Below are 21667 nucleotides of genomic sequence, written 5' to 3'. Positions count from 1 at the left end.
CATATTGCATGCCAATTCAACAAGAGACATCTCTCTAATTACAATCATTAAAAATCAGTTCATGAATTTTAGCAATACTCATAAGCCTTCAAGTACAGCAATATTCAATTTTTACATATTGACGGGTACTTTATCCGAAAATCCGAAACTGCCCATTGCTACCTAAGGTAGCATGGGACAGTTTTTTATACAATTCACTGTAGAAGGGGGATGTGTGTCTTTGGAACTGTTTAATTGTTTTTTCCTCAGTTCCCATTTAACACAAATACCTTGAATTCCTTCCTTATAAGACCATTCACCAATTTCCGAGGAAAATTACTCGTCAGAATGTGTAAACTTTTTACATTCTGGTTTATATGAGATTTTGACACTTTCATATTTCTCCCATTTTTCCTGATTTTTTGGTACATATCTCACCCAGCTTATTCCCTGCAATGGTTGACATTCCGTTCCATGTGCATTATGCACAATCACATGTCAGAAAATGACCAATGTACCCGGTATAGTTTATTATGTCCCATCCACGTACTTTTCGTGTTATTTTACCTCCTGTATGAACATGTAACAATTTCACTGTGTAAAGTCAACACAACAGTCATAGCCGCAAGTTTTGCATATTACTTCTGATTCTCATGTACTTAACAGTAGGGGGCTACATATTGCATACCAGTTGTAAACAAGAGACACCCCTCTAAATAATGATAATCATTGAAAAAACATTTTTTATTAATTTTAGCAACACTCATAAGTACAGCAAATCTCAATTTTACAAGAATATATCTATAGCTACCTAAGCACACTATTATAACATAGAGGATACCGTAAAAAATGTGTTGAATATATTTTGTCTGTTACTTGATTTCACTGAAATGCAGCTGTGTGTATCAAAGTTTGAAGCATACACATGGTAAGTGGGTGCTTGTTGTTAATAAAATATAAAAGTATTTTTGCACTTATTCTTCAGTTTAAAGAAAACAATTTGTGAATGGTAAGACGTGTCAAAATCTAGTATTTGCGGGATTTTTTTTTAATTTAAATGAAAAGAGGAATATTTCCTGTTTAGCGTAATCAATTCCCCTCACTGTGCCCAACCTGTTTAAGGCTATACCTGTGTACAACAAAAAACGAAAGTACATATGGAAATGGTTTATGTTGCTTGTATCTTACACGTATATGTCCTAAATCTGTAAAGTTATTTTCTTTAATCATATGATTGTACCAAACCGTCGTATATTTAGTCGAATTATATCCCCTGCTGATCAAAATAACCTCGTATGCAAATTGTTCAATCGTCAGTGATCGTTTACACTTTTAAAGATAATCAATGATAGAGATTATCCTGCAAGATGTACTGTAACATCTGCAACAATTAAACATCGAAACAAATGAACGATAAACAACCGATAAACAACTTACCAGGCAAATTGGAATGGTTCTTTGTCTCTACCGGTTGTCAGACCTGTCTAACACTTATATGGATACCTGTAAACAACAGCCGCTTATATCCTCACACCTTTTAAATATTGTCTGCATTTGTTTTCGTATTGCAAGTTTAATCAATAATCTTTCATCTGTCTCCTATAAAATATATTGTCTTTATATACACCTCTGCTATTTTCTGCTATTTTTAGGAAAAAGTAAATCTAAAAACACAACATTCGTGATATGGTGCTCCATTCTGGCCATTTTTTTTCAATGTATTTATATTCCAAAAATATTGGAAGTTTACTGTGATAATTTTGTTAAATGATGCAAATGCTCTCATGGGAAACTATCCAATTGATAGACGTTTTGTGACAAGCAATCAAAAATAAACAAATGGTTTGGTGGGTTTTTTTTTCAATTTGAACTTAATGCCTTTTATCATCTATTATTTTAACAACAACAACAAAAACCTTAAATGTGCATACAATTTATTACTTAAAAATAGAATTAATCTGACTGATTTGTCTATTTGTGTATTGTGCAGTGAGATAAAAATTAATGAATGTGCTTTACTAGCGAAGGATTTACGGAATAATTTTGCTTTAGAAACAAAATAAAATAGCACATTTCATATATCAAACGTATACTCTGCAACTGAAAAATATTTCACACACACACACACACACACACACACACACACACACACACACACACACACACACATATCATTTATCTTGTCCCAAGACCATCCTAAGGCTGTAAAATCACGTTTTTGGGAATATGCGGGCTCTTAACAGGTTTTAAGAGGCAAAACTATAGTATAAAAATCAGCACCGAAAAAAAATAATAACCATGTGGGTTTTTTTTTTCAAACATATTTTGGAAAAACGCTCATGTATTTTCTCCAAATATTTTTAAATATGAATAGCATACATAAAGCTAAGTTAAGACTTAATAAGACGAACATAGTAAGTTAATCAAAATAAGTTGCAAAATTCCTGCACCCCCTCGAAAACATTTAACGTAATGATAAGTTTAACAAATTAAAAGAATGAATACATAAACATAAGTATATATATCGGACCAAATAAAAGTCCATAAAAATATGTGGATGCATAGATACTTTGTCAAATACTCATGAATTTTCTCCAGAATATTTCCAACAAGTACAACATCGATATAAAACTATTAACTAGTTGAAACAAGAAAAACCTAATGACAAAATATATCTGTTAAACTATGATCATTGTATTTGGAATCATGCGTTAATGTATCAAAGAGAGATAACTCTGATTCCTCACAAACATTCATTTCAAACATTTAAGTAAATCGTTCATCATGAGAAATTGCTTCGTAAAGAAATCAATAATTTTTTTTTCATCTGTAAATATGTCAAAAGTACAACAAATTGTGAAAATGTGATGTATACATGTAAGCATACAATTGGTGGCAATACGATTGCTTAACATTATTATCTTAACGAAAACACTGTTCATTTGTCATAATACTTTAAAGATATCTCAATTCCCAATGTGGGTAAATCGAGGTATTTAAAGCTAAAAACTTGCAAACATTGGCTATACATTTGTTGTAGATTTCAAATAAATAGACTTAACATTCTTCATCACATATCCCCATCTATATTGAAATGGTAATTTCGTATACAAACACATTTGTTTACACATACAATATTTCAACATGTAATAGATATACATGCATGTGTATATTGACGGACAATCTATAACCACAGTCAACCTTCTAAATATAGGATTTTCTTCACTTTACATGTCGGTAATTCAGCCACAAAGAGGTTGCCCCTTGTATCCATACATAAACCCCATGGACCTCGTAGATGACAGTTGTCAATGTAGCGAATTATTTGTCCGTCTTTATCTAGAATGTGGATTCGCTGATTGTTAGGGTCTGCTGTCAGGACCCGACTCTGTCTGTCGGTGGCGATGCCAACTGGATTAAATGGTTCATCGGTAGTGGAGAGCGGACCAGTGTAGGTAAACCGGAAGTTACCGTCTTGATTGACCACCACTACTGCCTGAGCTCCATGGTCCGACACGCAGATATCTAGGTTCCCGTTCTCGGCGATGTATTTCGTGTACAAATCCGATGAATAAAGCGGTTTTCCTTTGCTGTTATATTGAATGACTTGCTTTCTAATTGAGCCAGAGTAACGCACAACTTTTGTTTGTTTTACATCGTCACTGATCATGACAACCAGGAGGTTGCCAGATGACGTACTACAGACATTACTAGGACTCCACCCCTTCAGTCTGATCACTGTCTGTATCTGTGTATTCTTCATTACATTCACGGTGCTTTCCTTGTAATCTGTATAAACTAGATCCCCATTCCTATGCACAGCTATGTCGTACGGATTGTTCCCGGATCTGGTTTTGACTGACTTTAATAGCTCCCCTTTGAGGCTATAAAGTCTCATGATTTTGTCCTCACCGCACGTCCATAAATCGTCGTCAGTATGGCAAACCACACTACGCAGGGTACTGTCGCTATATCCAGTGTTAATAGCTGTGATGACCTTTGGTGCACCAATAAGTGGTCTGCCAGAAGGAGAGGGCTTGTTGCCTTGATTAATATTCAAGAGTGAATGTTTATTCTCGGTGTTTATATTTTGGATTATCTTTGGTACATCAGTGAGCGGTTTTTCTGGGGAAGGCGGTTCAGCAACTGGAGAATCCATTGTGTATTCATCTTCTTCCGTTTTGATGGATGACGCTGACAGAGAACCAAACTGTAGACGCAACTGTTCCTTGTCAATACCAAAGGGTGTGAACATTGGTAAGGAAAGTGTGATTTTAGGGGGCAATGTTCTGAACTCAGCATTCCTAGATTCGTAAGCAGAGATAATGCTGACGTCATTGGAGTTCAGTAATTTGTTCAAGTCTAAAATGCTCTGTGTAATTTCAGAAATGGTGTGTGTGATTTCCTGTTCATGTTCATTTAGAACAGTCAGATGTTTGGATTCTATTTCACCAAGATTAGATTTCAGTTTTGCGATAATGATGTCTATTTCTCTATGCATATCCTCTCCATGCTTGTCTATAGCTGACGCCAATTCTTGGGAGTTTTCTTTTATTTCGTCTTTTTGAACTGAGATGTTAGATGCAATTTCTTGATATTTAGGATGAATTGATTTTTCCAGTTCTTGCAAATCGTTTTGCATTTCTTCTTTCTTGCTTTCTAGGCTTTTCAATATTTCAATAAATTTATGACCTTGGTGTTCTTCAGAGGAGGCACACGTTGCACAAATAGGACTGTCACAATTTTGACAGTAAAGTTCGCATTGTTTTGAGGAATGATTTGGACATCTAGTGGTGGATCCTCTTTTCTTGAAAGACACGACTTTGTGTTCTTTCAATTCGTCGGAGAGATGTTCTCCCACACAGGCCTTACACAGATGAATGTGACAAATGTCACAGTACATAGGTGGGACCGGGGTATCACAGAGATGACACCGTAACACATCCTGAGCCCAATTACGTGAGGGATCCATGGTCAGACACTTTCATGAGATGGGTTTTAACACTGTTTAATAAAATTATGAAACCTAAAAGCCTTATTACATACGAGAAAAGTTTTAAAAACATTTCACAATTAATGATGAGGCAATGATGATCACAATGATGCAAAAGCTATGAGTCGACAAAAGACATTAATAAGAAACGAAAGCTGTTTATACATGTAATCAACTAAAAAACTACGAACCTCAAGATGGCGTCAGTACACCCATCTGTTATCTGATAAAATCACGTGATTCATTTTTCGATAAAACACAAAAAATAGGTCATGATCGATGTTATGTTTAAACAAGTTCGGGTAGCCTCACGGGCCAAACAAACGCATGACAAATTCCATTATTAGTAAAAATGTTAATCGTGACGTTGTACAAACCAAAATGAAACGTATTCACGTCTGTTATTGATGTTGCTCGTTTCTTGATAATTGGACAAAGTATCCTAATTAACCTGCATTGAAAATAATATATTTGATTTGATTTCACGTTTTATGCATGATCAGTCAAACATTATATTTTTTGTTCTAGATCTTCTGCTTGACTTTAACACATCTGTTTTTAAATAAAGAAAGAGTATCTCATCAACAAATCATACATTGTAGTAAAGTAATACTTTTTAAACAATTCGAGAACAGAAAAAAACTTAATCATTTCAAAACCATTGAGGGGTCTCATTGTTCTGAAAAAGATTTAAATTTTGTCCTTTCCATCAGTTTTCAACAAAAAGAATTTAGTCATTTAATATTTCTTTTTTCATTTTCCTTGCCCCCTGAAGCTTTGTTGCTTTTGTTGTTGAAATGGTGATTCCAAAAAAGTGCACAAAAACTGTGAAAGCTGTGAAGACAGACGGAAAGGCACAACTACAAAGAACACAAAAAGATGGCTGACTAACATAATTAAAAAAGTGTATTTGATAATAAGTTCTGAAAAAAGAATAAAGAAAATTAAGAAAAGGAATTTTACTGTTTTCGCAAAATGTGAAACATGCGCTTTTCCTGGCTTTACAACTTTAGCTTGCACTGTCCTACGGGTTTTTTATGACATTATAATCACATATAATGCTGTTTACTAATCCAATATTGAGCAGATGAAAAATGAAAACATTACAAAACATCTTTAAAACATGTTCATAAACTTTATATTTTTGAAAAAAAAATTACTGAGACCTTCCTTCATTTGAAATCAAAATACAATAATAGAATTGTTAACTGATGGGTAGCTGAAATATAGGCATGAGGGATTGACTTTCCTTTCTTTTGAGAAAACATGGACATATAATGATTCTTTCTAAGGGTTTAACTATTCCAAGGTCATTTTTTCTGGTCGAAAACGTGATACGCACAATATTAGCTATACTGCATTACTAATGAATACGATACTTTTATGCAAGCAATATTTTTCTCCAAACTAGACACAGCGCAATGTGTAAGGGTAGTTCTTACGAAGGGTCACACATGCCCGCTTAAAACGGAACAGAGAGGGTGGAAATTGTGTTGAAGCATCCTTAAGTAGTGTAGATTCAGGTTTGTTCATGACCATCGACGTAGACAATGGGGGTCTGCATGTTTAAAGACAATATCTTTTAAAAACTTGTTTCAACCCCTGAAACGACAAAAGTGGCTCAAATGATTAAAAATTGTATAGTGGAGATAACTTTGTAAATCTTTAAAAACAAGATTCACTCTGCTTAACTGTTATTCATCTAATACCATGAAGGTGTTTGATCAGAGTTATTGCTATTGTTGCAAAATTGAGTCAGCTGAAAATAATCAAATAAAAAGTCATGTTCGTTTTCAATAAAGACAAGACATGCAATCACGTCATTTACTGGGCATAGCTGGGACGTAGATTAGATGTGCTCGAGATGAACCAATCACAATTGACCATTCCTTTCATATATGTATCAGTATGTTGTCTGACTCAGTGAGGTTCACGAATTAGGAAGATGACTTGATGCTGATCACAACATGTCAAACTAATGTCTGACATTCAAATACCTATTATATTTAATTACACTTCTTCCTAGGGTGACATTTTGCAATGATGATCATTTTGAAAACTGGAATAATAAATAGCACTTAAGGTGGTGTGAGACACTTCCATGTTGTGACGTATTGTTTATCGAAATAAACAATTAATCCAAGTGTTATTATATAAGTAGTTTCTTTCCCTATTTTTGTCACCTAACAGCGTAGCGCAGAGGGTTAGAGGGTACTACGAACCTGTACGTCATGAGTTCGAATCCCCCTGAGGATTTGACAATTTTTACCTCTCCAAACACCCACCAATGTTCGATATCAATAAAAATTTTAATAGCAACATTTTAATTATTTTTTAAATCATTATTAGTAACATTTAAAATGTATCTATATATCTCTATAGAGCGCTCCTGTTAGTTATGAAGGAGAATAACATTGTCTTACAACTATCCCAATTATCCAGCTTTTGACGAATGTAAAGTTATCCAATTAATAAAATTGGAATGCACAGTACGCTATCTAATGCATCGTGAGACATGTGTGACTTTCTAGCAATCTATCTAATGCATCGTGAGACGTGTGTGACTTTCTAGCAATGATGACAAAAGATCTTTGGAAGACATTAACAGATTTTTAAGAGGACAAACTAGAAATAATTTCGGCGTAGCTGAAATAAAACCAATAACTCACAGTTTGTTTTTTTCAAATATATTTTGATAAAATGCTCATTTATTTCTCCAAATATTTTTTACATATGAATAGCAAAAAACAAATGATTGAAATAAATGGACTAAGTAAAAGGAAAAAGTTAATCGAACATCATTGCAAAATTGCTCAGTTTCCCCCCAAAACATATAACATAATAATACGTTTAACAAAAGTAAATGAATGAATACATATACATGATTTTATATCAGACCAAATAAAAGACCATATAAAAACTTATGTTAATAAAAATATATACTCATGTATTTTCTACCAAAAATTTAAAGAAGTATAAAATATATAAAAGACTATTAATCAGTTGACGCCATAAAATCCTAATGACAAAATGTATCTGTTAAACTATTGTCATTGTAATTTTTATGAAAAAAAAATTTACGTTGGAATCACGGGCGTTTTAATATATCAAAAAGAAATAACTCTGATTTCCCACAAATACTCATTTAAAACACTCAAATGAATCGTTTAATTTGTGAGAAATTGCTTCGTAAAAAATTCAATATTTTTTAACTTTATATAGGTGTATAGTACAGGAAATTGTGAACATGTGATATAGACATGTAAGCATATAATTTGGTGGTAATATAATTGCAAAAAAATAAAAGTTTTACAATTTTATTTGTCCTATTTTTTTTTAACAAGCTAAAAACTAACAAGCATTGGCTCAAACAACTGTATTAGAATTCAAATAAATACATTGAACGTTTAAAATTCTAACCTACATCTATATTGAAATGTACATTGTCTGCACACACATGTATTTTATGCGTATCCAATACGTCAACATGTAATAGATATACAAGTATGTGTTTATTGACGGGCATTAGATATGCACAGTTGGTTCTCTAAATATAGGATTTTCTTAACTTTACTTGTCGGTAATTCAGCAACGATGAGATCGTCTTGGCTATCCACGCATAATCCCCATGGACCTCGTAAATGACAGTTGTCAATGTAGCGGAGGAGCTTTCCGTCTTGATCCAGAATGTGAATACGATTGTTGTTAGGATCTGCTGTCAGGATCCGACTCTGTCTGTCGGTGGCGATGCCAACTGGATTAAATGGTTCATCGGTAGTGGAGGGAGGACCAGTGTAGGTAAACCTGAAGTTACCGCCTTGATTGACCACCACTACTGCCTGAGCTCCATGGTCCGACACGCAGATATCTAGGTTCCCGTTCTCGACGATGTATTTCGTGTACAGATCAGATGAATAGAGCGGGTTGCCTTTGCTGTTATATTGAATGATTTGCTTTCTAATTGAGCCAGAGTAACGCACGACTTTTGTTTGTTTTACATCATCACTGATCAAGACAATCAGGAGGTTGCCAGAGGAGGTAATACAGATATTACAAGGACTCCAGCCCTTCAGTCTGATTACTGTCTCTATTTGTTTATTCTTCATTATGTTCACAGTGCTATCCTTGTAATCTGTATAAACTAGATCCCCATTTCTATTCACCGCTATGTCGTATGGATTGTCCCCAGACTTGGTTTTGACTGACTTTAATAGGTCCCCTTTGAGGCTATACAGTCTCATGATTTTGTCCTCACCACATGTCCATATTTCTTCATCACTCCTACAAGACACACTGCGCAGAGTACGGTCGCTATATTCGGTGTTTATATCTGTGATAACCTTTGGTGCATCAATAAGTATTTTGTCAAAGGAAGTAGATTCATCACCTAGAAAATCCAATGTATAGCCATCTTCGTCCGATTTGACAGATGAAGCTGAGAGAGAACCAAACTGTTGAATAAGTTGTTCTTTGTTTGTCTCAGAAGGAGTAAAACTTGGTAAGGAAACTGTGAGTTTAGGAGGCAATCTTCTAAATTCAGTATTCCTGGACTTGTAAGCAGAGAGTAGACTGGCGTCATTGGAGTTCATTAATTTGTTCAATTCTGAAATACAATGCGTGATTTCAGAAACGGTGTGAGTGATTTCATCTTCCCTTTTATTTAGGACAGTCAGGCTTTTGGAATCCATTTCTTTTAGATCTAGTTTCAGTTTCTGAATAATGGTGTCTATTTCTCTGTGCAAGTCTTCTCCATGTTCATCGATAGTTGTTGTCAATTCCTGAGAGTTTTCATTTAGATCGGCTTTTTGAGCAGAGATGTTTGATGCAATTTCTTGATACTTTGGAAAAATGAATTTTTCTAGTTCTTGTAAATCTTTTTTAATTCCTTCTTTTTTGTAGGCAATGCTTTTCGATATTTCAATAAATTTGTGACCTTGGTGTTCTTTAGAGGAAGCACACACTGCACAAAAAGGAACGTTACAATTTTGACAGTAAAGTTCGCATTGTTTTGAGGAATGTTTTGGACATCTTGTAGTAGATCCTCTTTTCTTAAAGGACACAACTTTGTGTTCTTTAGATTCGTCTGAGAGATGTTCCCCCACACAGGCCTTACACAGATGTGTGTGACAAATGTCACAGTACATAGGAGGGTCATGGGTGTCACAAAGACTACACAATAACACATCCTGGTCTACATTCGCGTCCATGCTCAAGCAGTTTAATCATATGCTGAAAAATACAAACAGTTTGAATTTTTTTTATGAATAAATGGTATGAAGTTCACCAATGAACTCGCTTGGTCACTGAATCCATCTTGCTAACTCTGAATGTCTCTCAAAGGATACTAGTATGTAAAATACGAGCAAAGATTGTTATTTCATATAACTATAAAATTTAAAATATTCGAATTGTTGAAATAGAAAAACTATTGTTTTTTCTCGTCTTGGTTTTATTCATTTGATAGCCAAATTACATGCTCGTGCGACCATCAATGTGACATCGCTTGTTTGTTCCATTTAAGGTCAAGATCTAGTAAATGATTCTAGACAGTCGTTTTGGTGCTAGAACCATTATGACATCATCATTGATTTGATATATCTTTTCCTGTATATGGCTTTTAGGGATTAGATAGAAAATAAAACAATATTTTGTCACTTAATGTTTAATCACGGGAAAAGTACTCGTAATTCCGGTACCTATATTCAATTTGATATTTTAAAGAGGAGGGCAAGAGCTTGTTTAATGCCGTTTTTGGAGAGAATATAGGAATTCTAGATATATTTCATTAGTCAAAAATGGAAGTCCTCGATATTTGCTACTTTTATTCTTCATATTTCATAGAAAAGGTTGATTAAAACATGGTTTTTTAATGTTTTTCAATGTGTTTACCAAAAATGTAAGGCCCGACACACCCTATGTAACAAAGATATTGTTATGAAACATCATTTAAAGAAATATATCTTTAATTTCATAAAGCTGTAGGCACCTTTCATTAACTAGATATTGACCTTAAAGGACAAAGAGCATGTTACTAAAGTATGGGACATTTTACATTTTGTGGCTTCCTTGTGTATCTAATAATTACTTCTAACAGTTTGTTAACGGTATAACAGTGGTAATTAGCCATAATATCAATTAAGATTATAGTCCCGATCGTTTAAAAACTCGTTAATTAGATAGCGTGTCACGTGGTACAGTCACGTCACATGCTACCTTCTACGAACAGCTGATTGTAAACAAATTGTAGGATAAGCATTATCTTTGACATTTTTTCACCATGTACGTTGGGTTTTTTTACATGCTTACTAAATTAAAAGAATCTTATTATTCAGTCGTACATGTTTGAGCCACCAGTACTGATAAAAAACGATGATATAGCCGAAGAAGCGACGATGAAGTCGGCAATAACGATCAAATTGATCGACGTGTAAACATTGTAAAGACAACTTAGTAAGGATTTTAGCTCAAATAAATTGGTTAAAGGTGTGTATTATATTAAAAGCTACAATAACTTTGCTTTTTGGCGTTTCTAACGACTCAGAATGTTCATTATAGTAAAACTGTGGTGCACAAGAAGTTTTTTCTTCGGCCGTAACTGGTCACAACTTTCTAAGGTTGTTTACTTCATAATACACTGTATAAATATATATATATATTATAAAAGCAGGCAAGAACGTTTTCCTTTATTATTGTTTTTTTCTGTAAGATCCAATATCCGTATTTTTAATCCATTTACGTATAAATGTATATCAACAAACTGTCTATTTCTCACGTAAACATTTAATATCGACAACACGATCCTTGACTTCTCCAACAGAAAAATAAAACTCACAGAAATCTTACCACCTGTACCTCAATTATGATTTCTTCAGCGGTGAGCTATGAATGAAGAACTCATTTATTCAAAACCAATGCATACATGAACGTGTAGTTTAACAATAACAATAAGAAAACAGCTAATGAAGCGACGCAGTTTCCAAAATGGCGTCGTCTCTTGTTGTATTTTTTCTCCGATAAACTTTTTGTACACAGGTCCCTGTGCATAAACTTCTATTTTTTTCTCTTTGAAAAATAAATACGATTTATTTATGAAACTGTACCTATTGAATGTTTATTTATATATCCTCTCGTCGACAGATAAACCCCTATTTGTCGCAAGATTTCCGCATACTTTCGTAAGGGAAACTTTAAAAAAACAGTCCAAATCCCCATTTTTGAAGGCTAGAACACCCGCAGGAAGCACAAAACACCATCACGTCTCGTTATCGGCAATTTGATAGGTGATAATTAGTTTAATTGTCGTTTAAATTAATCCAATTACAAAGATGGCTGACAGCACCTTCTCACTCGAGGTCGCATATGACGTCACACATCATGGCGGGTAGATCGAGAGAGAACATATGCATATCGCGACATTTGAATTTCATCGCTTTCAAACTCACGAATTAGGCAGAATATTGTATGAAAACGTTTATAAACTTCATTTTTAATGAGTATAGAATGATTTTATTTAAAGAATTCCGAAAATTGAAAAACATGCGATATGTCCTTTAAGGGAATATGTTTGCATATGAAAACATTGTTTAATAAGAAAACATTAACGCGGCTCATTTATAGTGCCGATGTAAGGGATTCATGCTGTTTTTTTTATTTACAATGATACATCCAATACATTTACATAGCGTTTGAAACACACTGTTCTGAAATAATTTCATTAATGTTTTACTTCACAAAGACATATTGAAATAAATAAACATTTTTTGACGTGCAATAGCTAACTGTTATTCAATACCTTATGCAGTTTTTATTTCTCAAAAATAATTAATTTGAGGTAGTTTTTATTTTTTTGTTTTTTTTTTGTTTAGGTACGAAGTGATTCTTAAACGACTCATATATGTGCAAGTCAATATTTAAAGTTCCTTCCATTGGAAACTTTAGATAAAACTTTTACAGCTTGTGCTCGTCCAATTATTTTAATGTCCTTTTAATATATCTTTTGAGAAAATAAATTGTGGACATAGGTTGCACGTGTGTCTTTTACAAACTGTAAAGACAATAACACGTTTAATTATCTTTTTTTAAGTTTAAAAACATTTTCCCTAAAAGATTGAATGCTCTGTATAGAGTGTCCTGTTCAATATATCATAGAAATAGAATAGAAATGTCCTTATAAGTCTTAGCATTTTTTTTTAATGAAGATCCATAAAATCTAATTATGTCAGATTGTTAAAGGTGAAAGAATTACTTCAAGCTACATGCTAAATCGAAACAAACTGAGTTTTTAGCTCACCTGAGCTGAAAGCTCAAGTGAGCTATTCTGATCACATTTTGTCCGTCGTCCGTCTGTCCGTCTGTCCGTCCGTCTGTAAACTTTTTACATTTTGAACTTCTTCTCTAAAACCGCTTATCCAATTTCAACCAAATTTGGCACAAAGCATCCATATGTGAGGGCAAATATAATTTGCAAAAATAAAAGTCCGATCTGTAATCAAAGCGGAGAAAACCTTGAAACTGTAGAAAAAGGGGGTGCATTTTTAAAAATCTTCTTCTCAAGAACTACTGATTCCAATTCAACGTAGTTTAGCATAAATTATCCTTATCGGAAGGAAAATATAAATTGCAAAAATTAAGTGCTAATTCTGTTTCAAATCTGAGTTATTACGAAAATAATAATAAAGGAAATGCGTGTTTCAATCAGTTTAATAGCTTTGGGTTCGGCATCCGGTAATCCGGCATCCGGTAAAATGGGTAGGTAAGACTAGGTCTGGGCAAAACAAAGATTGGCAGTTATTAATCTGCCAATATCATTAAAATTTCAGGATATTTGATGGACTAGTATATTTGTATTCGCTGTAAATATTGCTGCAAAATAATGCGTATTTGGAATTGACGATTGTCGATCTGCCTTGGCTTATATTTTGCCACGGCCCGGGTTTGCATACCCATTTTACCTAGACTCGTATTCCATACTTCTAAAACGAGGTTCTTTGTTTAAAGCAGCCATGACATTATACGAAAAAGGGTCGATCTGACTATGATGAATTTGCTTGTTGTACAACAGTTCGCGTATGAAAGGAAAGTTTTGAAACATGCAAAATATATTGTTGCCGATTTTGTGAAGTAAATTGAGGCTAAATATTTCAATGCGTTGACAGTTTTCACACATGATGTTGGTGTTAGCTTGTTCCGATTTTCGTTTCGTTTTCATTATTTCTGCTTGTAACCTGGGAACTATCGTCTGTATTATTTCGTGATTTTTACGTATCAAATCAAACAGAGACTTTGGTAAATCAAACAGTTAACTGTTTACCTGTGCAAATTAAACAAAATCTGATGTATCAAAAAATAATGAAATACAATTCATTCTATCGGTAATTCGATCGGCATTATCTTTGCGTAATGGTAGATTAATGCAATAGGTTTTGTTGCGATGCTCGGCATTTTCTCGAGTTTATTCAGTTTAAATAAAGTTTGACATTGCTGACGGAAATATTTAGGTATATACATGTATATATATATGATTCATTTCGAAAAAATAAATTGTGTTCTTTATTTGTTATAGTGAATGTTTCTTGTGTTTAATTGTTTTCAATTTCTATTTACGAACCATATTTGAGTGTTAAGCTTCAAATTATAAGCAAGATACAGAGATTTGCTAACAATTCTATGTTTGTACACAGATCTTAAAAACTAAAGATTAACAAAGTAAAAAAATTGTCAATATTTATTAAGAAAATTTTCAAAGTCTGTTCGTTCAGAAACCAACTTTAACTTCTTATTGTATTGTAAACTTAACATTTTTTCGTCATTATTACTCCTACTGTACATGTGATCCTTCACTGTGTTTGTGTATATTTGTATAAACTGATTTTGAACCTCAAATACCAGTGAACTGGTCTTGAGTGAATAAAAGAATATAAAATCTTAGGCCATTCTTTTCTTCCATTTTAAATGCTGAATAGGAAATACCAAGTTAAAAATCATAAGCTGAATGTAATAAACTCATGTGAACAAAATATGAATCAAACCTTGGCGAACTGTGAGCTCTGTATCTTGCTTATAATTCGACAATTGACGCTGAAATTTTGGTTGAACATTAGAAAATCTCTATGAATTAGAGTATGTTAAAACTTGTACAAACAAAATAAAAGAATGATACTGTGAAATCATTAGATTTCGTGGTGGCTCATTTTTCGTGGAATTCGATTGGTACCTCTCATCCACGAAATAAGATCCTTCACGAATTGATGAATTAGGGTAATAAAGTCATATTCCCTTTTGTAGATATATATGAATACACGAAATTACGTCCCCACGAACCTGTAAAATTTAAGTCATCCACGAAAATTGGCCCCCACGAAATTTAATGATTCCACAGTATTCTGTATATATCTACTCTCTGGGGCCCTCTCTTTATACAATAAATAATGTGAAATCTACATCAATTTTAATAGTTTTTCAGGCACGAGTAAATAAAAACGATATCTTTAAAACAGTTTCCATATTTCTGACACATTTCTGTTGCGGGGATAAAGTAATTATCGCTATTCCTAAGAAAATCACAGCGGAAAATTATCCTGGTTTATACGCGAAGTAAATAACAGTCATTTAATTATAATGGAGAAGACAAATAAAATTTTTGAATGTTTTTAATTTGAGGAATTTAGCACATTGAGGTACAATTTTCTTCTTCACATCTATACATGTAGGGTTTTTAAAATAAAAAACAATAACTATTATTTTTTTTAATACAATAACTAGTAAGTACTGAGTAGTTGATGAAAAAAATGTACCTATATGCTCTCATATATTTTGATCGCTTTACAAAGGGGGAGGGGGGGGGGGGCAGAACGAAAATATAGGGATTTGGAAGTTAACAACTTAACAGTATACCTCTACCAAATGTTTAGTTTTATATCTTGCGTAGAATTTTCTTATTCTGGTAAAAAATAGTATTTCATGAAGGTACAATGTCAAAGATTACATATATACAAAAATAAGTGTAAAATTCGAATACTTTACAATGTTTATTTTTTGTTTTTCTACCGAGGGACCATAGTGCACAATATCTTTTGAACGCCCATTGTTGCTCAGGTGAGCGTTGTGGCCCCATGGGCCTCTTGTTTACTACATAAGAAACTGAGTTTAGAAAATTTGAAAAGAATTTAGGCATATCCATTTTTCTTGACTTTTTAAAATGTGATCTTTTTGGGAGTTGATTTTAATCAACTCTCCTATGCAGTTACTCTGGCTAACCGAAACTGAAACAGTGTTTGGACCTAAGCACAAATCATCACCGCTGACAAGACTTATTTCTTGAACATAATCGATAAATTCGATATAATGTACGCTGAAGCATTTTTTTCAAAGGAAACTTATTTATAAATACCTTGGAAAAAGTCAGATTTTAATAGTACGAACAATTTAGAAATTTTTTGCAGTCGTATGTATTCCTACGCCAGAGTTCAATATAGTCTCGTTCAACCATTGGCTGTCCCCATACATCTCTGACAAGCAGAGAGTCAGTCTTTATTTAGAGGTTGCATCATCAAGCTATCACGTGACCTGGTATCTCTTACTTATCGGAGATTAACGGATACAGCCAAGCATCTGATTGAACGAGACTAGAGTTCATTATTGGTTGAATCCATACAATATTTGAAATATTTTGAATACTTGTCGTTAAAGTCCGAGAATTCATATCATAAAAATGTGGGTAATTCAAATAGAGATTACATGCTACTTGCCATGCAAAATAACCTATCGTTGATTTTAAGATAAATAATAATCGATAAAACCAACTCCCGTCAGTGCTTCAGTACTTTGATTATAGCTATGTGAACAAATATTTAACTTGCTAAATATTTATAGACAGACAAATGGTTTTTAAAAATCAATAAATATCTAAAATCAATATATATCTTCCCTAGCTTTAAATCTACATTATTTTCAATCAAAACAACAACAGTCCGCTTTCAAATTCTGTTTTTAGATTTTTTTTTCCTTATTGGTCCTAAAAATTAGAAACATCTTTCAAAAGTGTACCTTTTTAAGTTTTTCACAATGCCCAGAAGGGGGTCGTGTTTATTAAAAGTGCTATGTTAGTACACTGAATGAACGACAATGACAATGGACCAGCTTGTGATGTTAAAAACTCACTTTTTGGTGGCGAGTTAACTAAGATTAACCATTAAAATTTACTCCACTTTCCCTTTGGAGTGAATAAAACACAACAGAAATAATACTGCAAAAATTGAACAAACAAAAAAGAGTATCTCATAAACTACACCACATAAGATTATGATCAGAATCAGATAGGACATGAGAGTTGTTAAGCATAACGTTAAAAACTACAAACCTCTATACAACTTCAATGTCGACGATTCTCCCTTGGTTATCTGAAGAAATTTACTTGGGATTATTTTTTAAAACACAAAATGTTGGCCATGGTCGATAATATTTTTTAAATAAAAGACGTACTCCACCAACCAACGAAGGACGTCTCTCAGTCGATATTTGCTCGTACAACCAAGTCCAAAAAACAACCAGACTTCAAAAGTAGAAGGATAATTTATATCGGATATTAACAACGTTCTTGCGTTACTATTTAAATAATGCTTTATTTTTTTCAATTTTCATTGATTATTGATCATAAATGTAAGCAATCTGATGATCAGTAGGACACGTAATACCTTATTGATTGATGTTTCTAAATTCACAAGGCATATAAAAGCCGTATTGAAAAGCTTCTTTCTATTGATTTTGCTTGAAATGTGGCGCATGACATAAGAGGGATCGAAAACAATGTTGGCATCTATCTTTTTTGTGATAAAAGGTTATCAAACCAATTGATTAGATGTCAGCATAGCTAAGTAGTTAAAGAATAAGTCTACTATACCGGTGATCCTGATTTCAAATCCGCCGAGACTTTTGATAAAATTCAAATGAATTTCGGTAAATTCTATTTTTTGACAAATTTGCTTTAAATTGAATTTATATACTTTGTATGCATCAAAATATATTTCATAATTTAATATTTACCTTGATTTGATAATCATTAAATATTTATTACTTTGATAAGATATCGGCGCTTCTGATTGGTCGAAAAATTTCTTTGATACCTGCATCAACAAAATCTACTTTTCTCAACTGTTCTGATCTAACACTATTTATAGGACGGGAATTTCCATGATAAACACTGTTAACAAAATGTAAAGTTGCGTCTGTTTAATTGTCAGCAAACAAAAGACAATTTTATAAATATGAAAAATTAAAAGTTAAACTTTCAAAAATAATCAATACACATTATTTAATTCACTAAATAGAAAATTGAACGTCTTCTCCCGATTTCGTCTGCTTGAGATCAACGATCTCATTTTATGGCGAGGCTGGCGGTTCCAATTCCAGGAATAGTTATAACGAACATATTTAGGCGTATACACTTTCGAGCAAACACTGCTGTTCAAATTTGGTAACGATGATTTTTAAATTAATACACGTACTTGATAAATCATCAGAATAAGCATCGCAAAGCAAAGCTATGGGTAGTGCATCAAGTGAACTCCTTCGGCGTATTCCAAGCGGCAGATATATCATTAAAGTTCCTCACAGGCTATTTAATTATGTTATGTAATTCTTTATGTTCTTGGTACAATATATAACGTGATATATTTGGATTTTTAAAACCTTTACATTAAGTAACCTGTAATTGTACATTAGGTGGATAAAAACTGTCGATTCGTTACTTATCGACAGCTTCTCCAACTTAATGTACAGCTACAGGTAACTTAATGTACATCAATAGAGTTACGTAATTTTGGCTTTATTCAAGCCAATATCTGAGATAGTCTATTAAGCTAACAATAGAGAAAATGTTTTAAGTAGGATAAAATCATCAAACTGTCCATTCTGTTAGAGAAAGAACTTCGGGCCTCGAACAGTTCTTTCTCTCACTGAATGGACAATTTTCGGATTTTCTCCTTTACATCAAAGGTTAATAGGATGAAATCACGATTATCTTGATCTGGTATTACATTTAGAATACTTAAGATTTTACTTAAATGCAATATTGTAGGTGTAAACTTTTTTTAACACCAAACAACAGATAATCAGGATAAAAAAGAAACTCGTTTAAATAAATTGTCATATAATTATTTCAGATTTCTTCAATATTTGTTTACAATAAGGTTAAAATGGAAAGCAAAGTTGTTAATTGGTGTCAGTTTGAAAATGAATGCTATTTTGACCACAGTTTTAAGCATTGTAACACTCCCGTAAGTTTAATGAATACATCCTGCTAACTTGTTAACGTTCCTGTTATGGAGTAGAGTTGTCGAATTTTTGTAGAGTTATCTTAATTATGTCTACTTATGTGAAATAAAAAAGGGGATGGGTACGTTGTAAAATAGGCAAAAGCAAAATCGATTACATTTTTTTTTCAATTTGATGAATGGAAATCGAACAATGTAGGTCTTGGTTAACAGTACTGATCTGTATTTTTTAATACCTATTACATTCATTGTAAACTTGTTGGTAAACTTGTTTTTGTTTGTTTTAAATCACCAATGTTTCTGTCATTTTGACAAACTCATTTTACGTAAACTTTGTAACTTTGTTACTGAACTTGAATTTACAAAATTCCAATAATGTCAAATACAATCTCTTTAAGAACCTGAACCTTAAAAATGCACAAAAGTATTAAGTAACATATTTTCTGCGCATCAATTATATCCATTATAAAATCATTAGGAGTTTACAGCTGTCTGTTGTATTTTTATATTTTCATAAATTTTAATACAGGACAGGAAAATAGAAACAGAACAGTTATATTTCAAGTGTAATTAGTATGCCCATGAATACCACAAATTTTCATTTGTAAAATATTTTTTGTTACGATGCCACTTTTTCGAGATAAATTATCTGTTGCAAATGTGACTTTTATGCAACCGCCTATAGTATCCTTTCTTTAAAATTCACACAAGTATGCATGCACTAGCAAGTTGTCAAGACAGATTTTTTTGTGCATTTTACCTGATCTAAAAGACATTTCAGTACACAAGTACTCAGATTGTACTTTAATCAAAAAATGAAATAGGAATTTAGCACATCAGGAAAAGTTTATTTCAGAAAGAGTGCCATGTTATTTTCTTATTTTTATTTTTTTTTGGGGGGGGGGGGGTTAAGACAGTTTATTCCAAGAAAAACAACTGATTGTAAATTGAGTCTCTTAATATGTTGGCTTGTTGTATCGCATAATGAAAATGAGTATGATAATGCGGGGAAAAGATAGTTTACTAACATACATATAGTCAAATTAGGATTTCTTTTACTTAACATTGTCAAGTAGAAGATAATAATCATGGACCCTACTTGAAAACAGAACACACGTTGAAGGTTTGGTTTTCTTGGTGTTCTGGCTTTCCTTTTCGTTAACATTGCTTGCATTTTTGCAAAATTCATATATTAACGCCCAGTTTATGAATAATGTTACTTATTATATTTCGAATACATTTGCAAATTATCGAAGGATCAGAATATAAACTAATATCAATTAGGTGATTCACATTCCTCTATTCTATTTCTATTTAGAAAGCATTTGACCATTGTGAAATCATCTGTTGAACTAACAATTACCAAAGACTGTGGAATATCTAAAACGTCATGGTCTATAATAAAAGACTGGTGGTCGTTCTATACCTACTTTCTCCGTGGACTCTGCAAAAGTAATTAAACATTTAAAAACATATCTTCGTTGTTCAAGTTCGATGATAGGATCATTGATAACCTCAAAAATTAATTCTTGTTCATGCTAATTAAAGATCTGCACATTTTTTGGAGCTCTCGATTTTTTGGCAACTCATCCATTTAGTATAAACAGAAAAGGAGTGTCACTTTTATTTCGATTTACGGTAATGTAAACAAACGCGCCGTCAAATATAATCATTGACACAATGTTAGACTTTAATGGCGAGAATAAGCGCACCTTCCATCTGAAAAGTAACATTTTAGGTGCCTTGTTGTCCGCTTCATGACGTCATAGCTTGTTTGCGTGTAATCTTTGTATAGACCTGTGCTGATAAATTTGCTTTTCAAATGATATGCAAGTATTGAGATATAAAAATGTACCGTCTTGCTGTTCGAAATAGCTACGAAGCATCCACCAGGTAAGCGATGTACATACTTATATTCTATATTTTATTAAACGGCAATATGTATCTCACTAAAAAACACAATGAAAACATTTATTCTAATGAAAGGTATGCTGAGATTTGAGCAATGTTTTATTTAAATGACATATCCTGATCTAAACCACAAAAGAGTTATTTATTTGCTAGATAATAACTAAACTGATTGAAAGTTTCCATTATGTGTAAATTTCTAACATAGGGGGCTTAAACATAATTGATTTAGTTTTCCAAAATCTATTGAAAAGGTCCAGAGTTTGTAATCTTTTGTGTAGTAATATGCGATTGCTTTTTAGTGGTACAGTTGCGTTACATCCGTCGGTCATCAAAAATATCTTGAAATTCGATTAATAGTTAATTGTTAAAAAATATGCCTAATATAAAGGTATTCTAATATACTTCAGTGAAACATCAAATTGATATTTTTCTCTACGTAACAAAATAATTCGTTCTAAAAATTATATTTGAAATAAGTTTACATTTTCTGAGCCAATCATATAGTTGTGTAGTA

General features: G+C 32.8%; 2 protein-coding genes across 2 annotated transcripts; both read right to left on the bottom strand.

Moving 5' to 3' along the window:
* Positions 1–3067: 3067 nt before the first annotated feature.
* On the bottom strand, positions 3068–5256 carry LOC105348347 (tripartite motif-containing protein 2). The gene is made up of 2 exons (XM_020062375.3): positions 5164–5256; positions 3068–4983 (listed from the first exon to the last, which is right to left on the bottom strand). The coding sequence occupies exon 2, from the start codon at positions 4949–4951 to the stop codon at positions 3176–3178; it is 1776 nt and encodes a 591-aa protein (XP_019917934.3). The 5' UTR covers positions 4952–4983; positions 5164–5256; the 3' UTR covers positions 3068–3175.
* Positions 5257–7743: 2487 nt separating this feature from the next.
* LOC105348346 (E3 ubiquitin-protein ligase TRIM71-like) lies at positions 7744–17497 on the bottom strand. Its single transcript, XM_034452231.2, has 2 exons — positions 17331–17497; positions 7744–10201 (listed from the first exon to the last, which is right to left on the bottom strand). Exon 2 carries the CDS (start codon positions 10177–10179, stop codon positions 8485–8487), a length of 1695 nt encoding a protein of 564 aa, XP_034308122.2. The 5' UTR covers positions 10180–10201; positions 17331–17497; the 3' UTR covers positions 7744–8484.
* Between the last annotated feature and the right edge of the window lie 4170 nt (positions 17498–21667).

The sequence above is a fragment of the Magallana gigas genome, chromosome 4, assembly GCF_963853765.1.
Source record: "Magallana gigas chromosome 4, xbMagGiga1.1, whole genome shotgun sequence".
NCBI lineage: Eukaryota > Metazoa > Mollusca > Bivalvia > Ostreida > Ostreidae > Magallana > Magallana gigas.
Note: the sequence above shows the minus strand (reverse complement) of the source record. Positions and strands in the feature narration are given on the sequence as shown.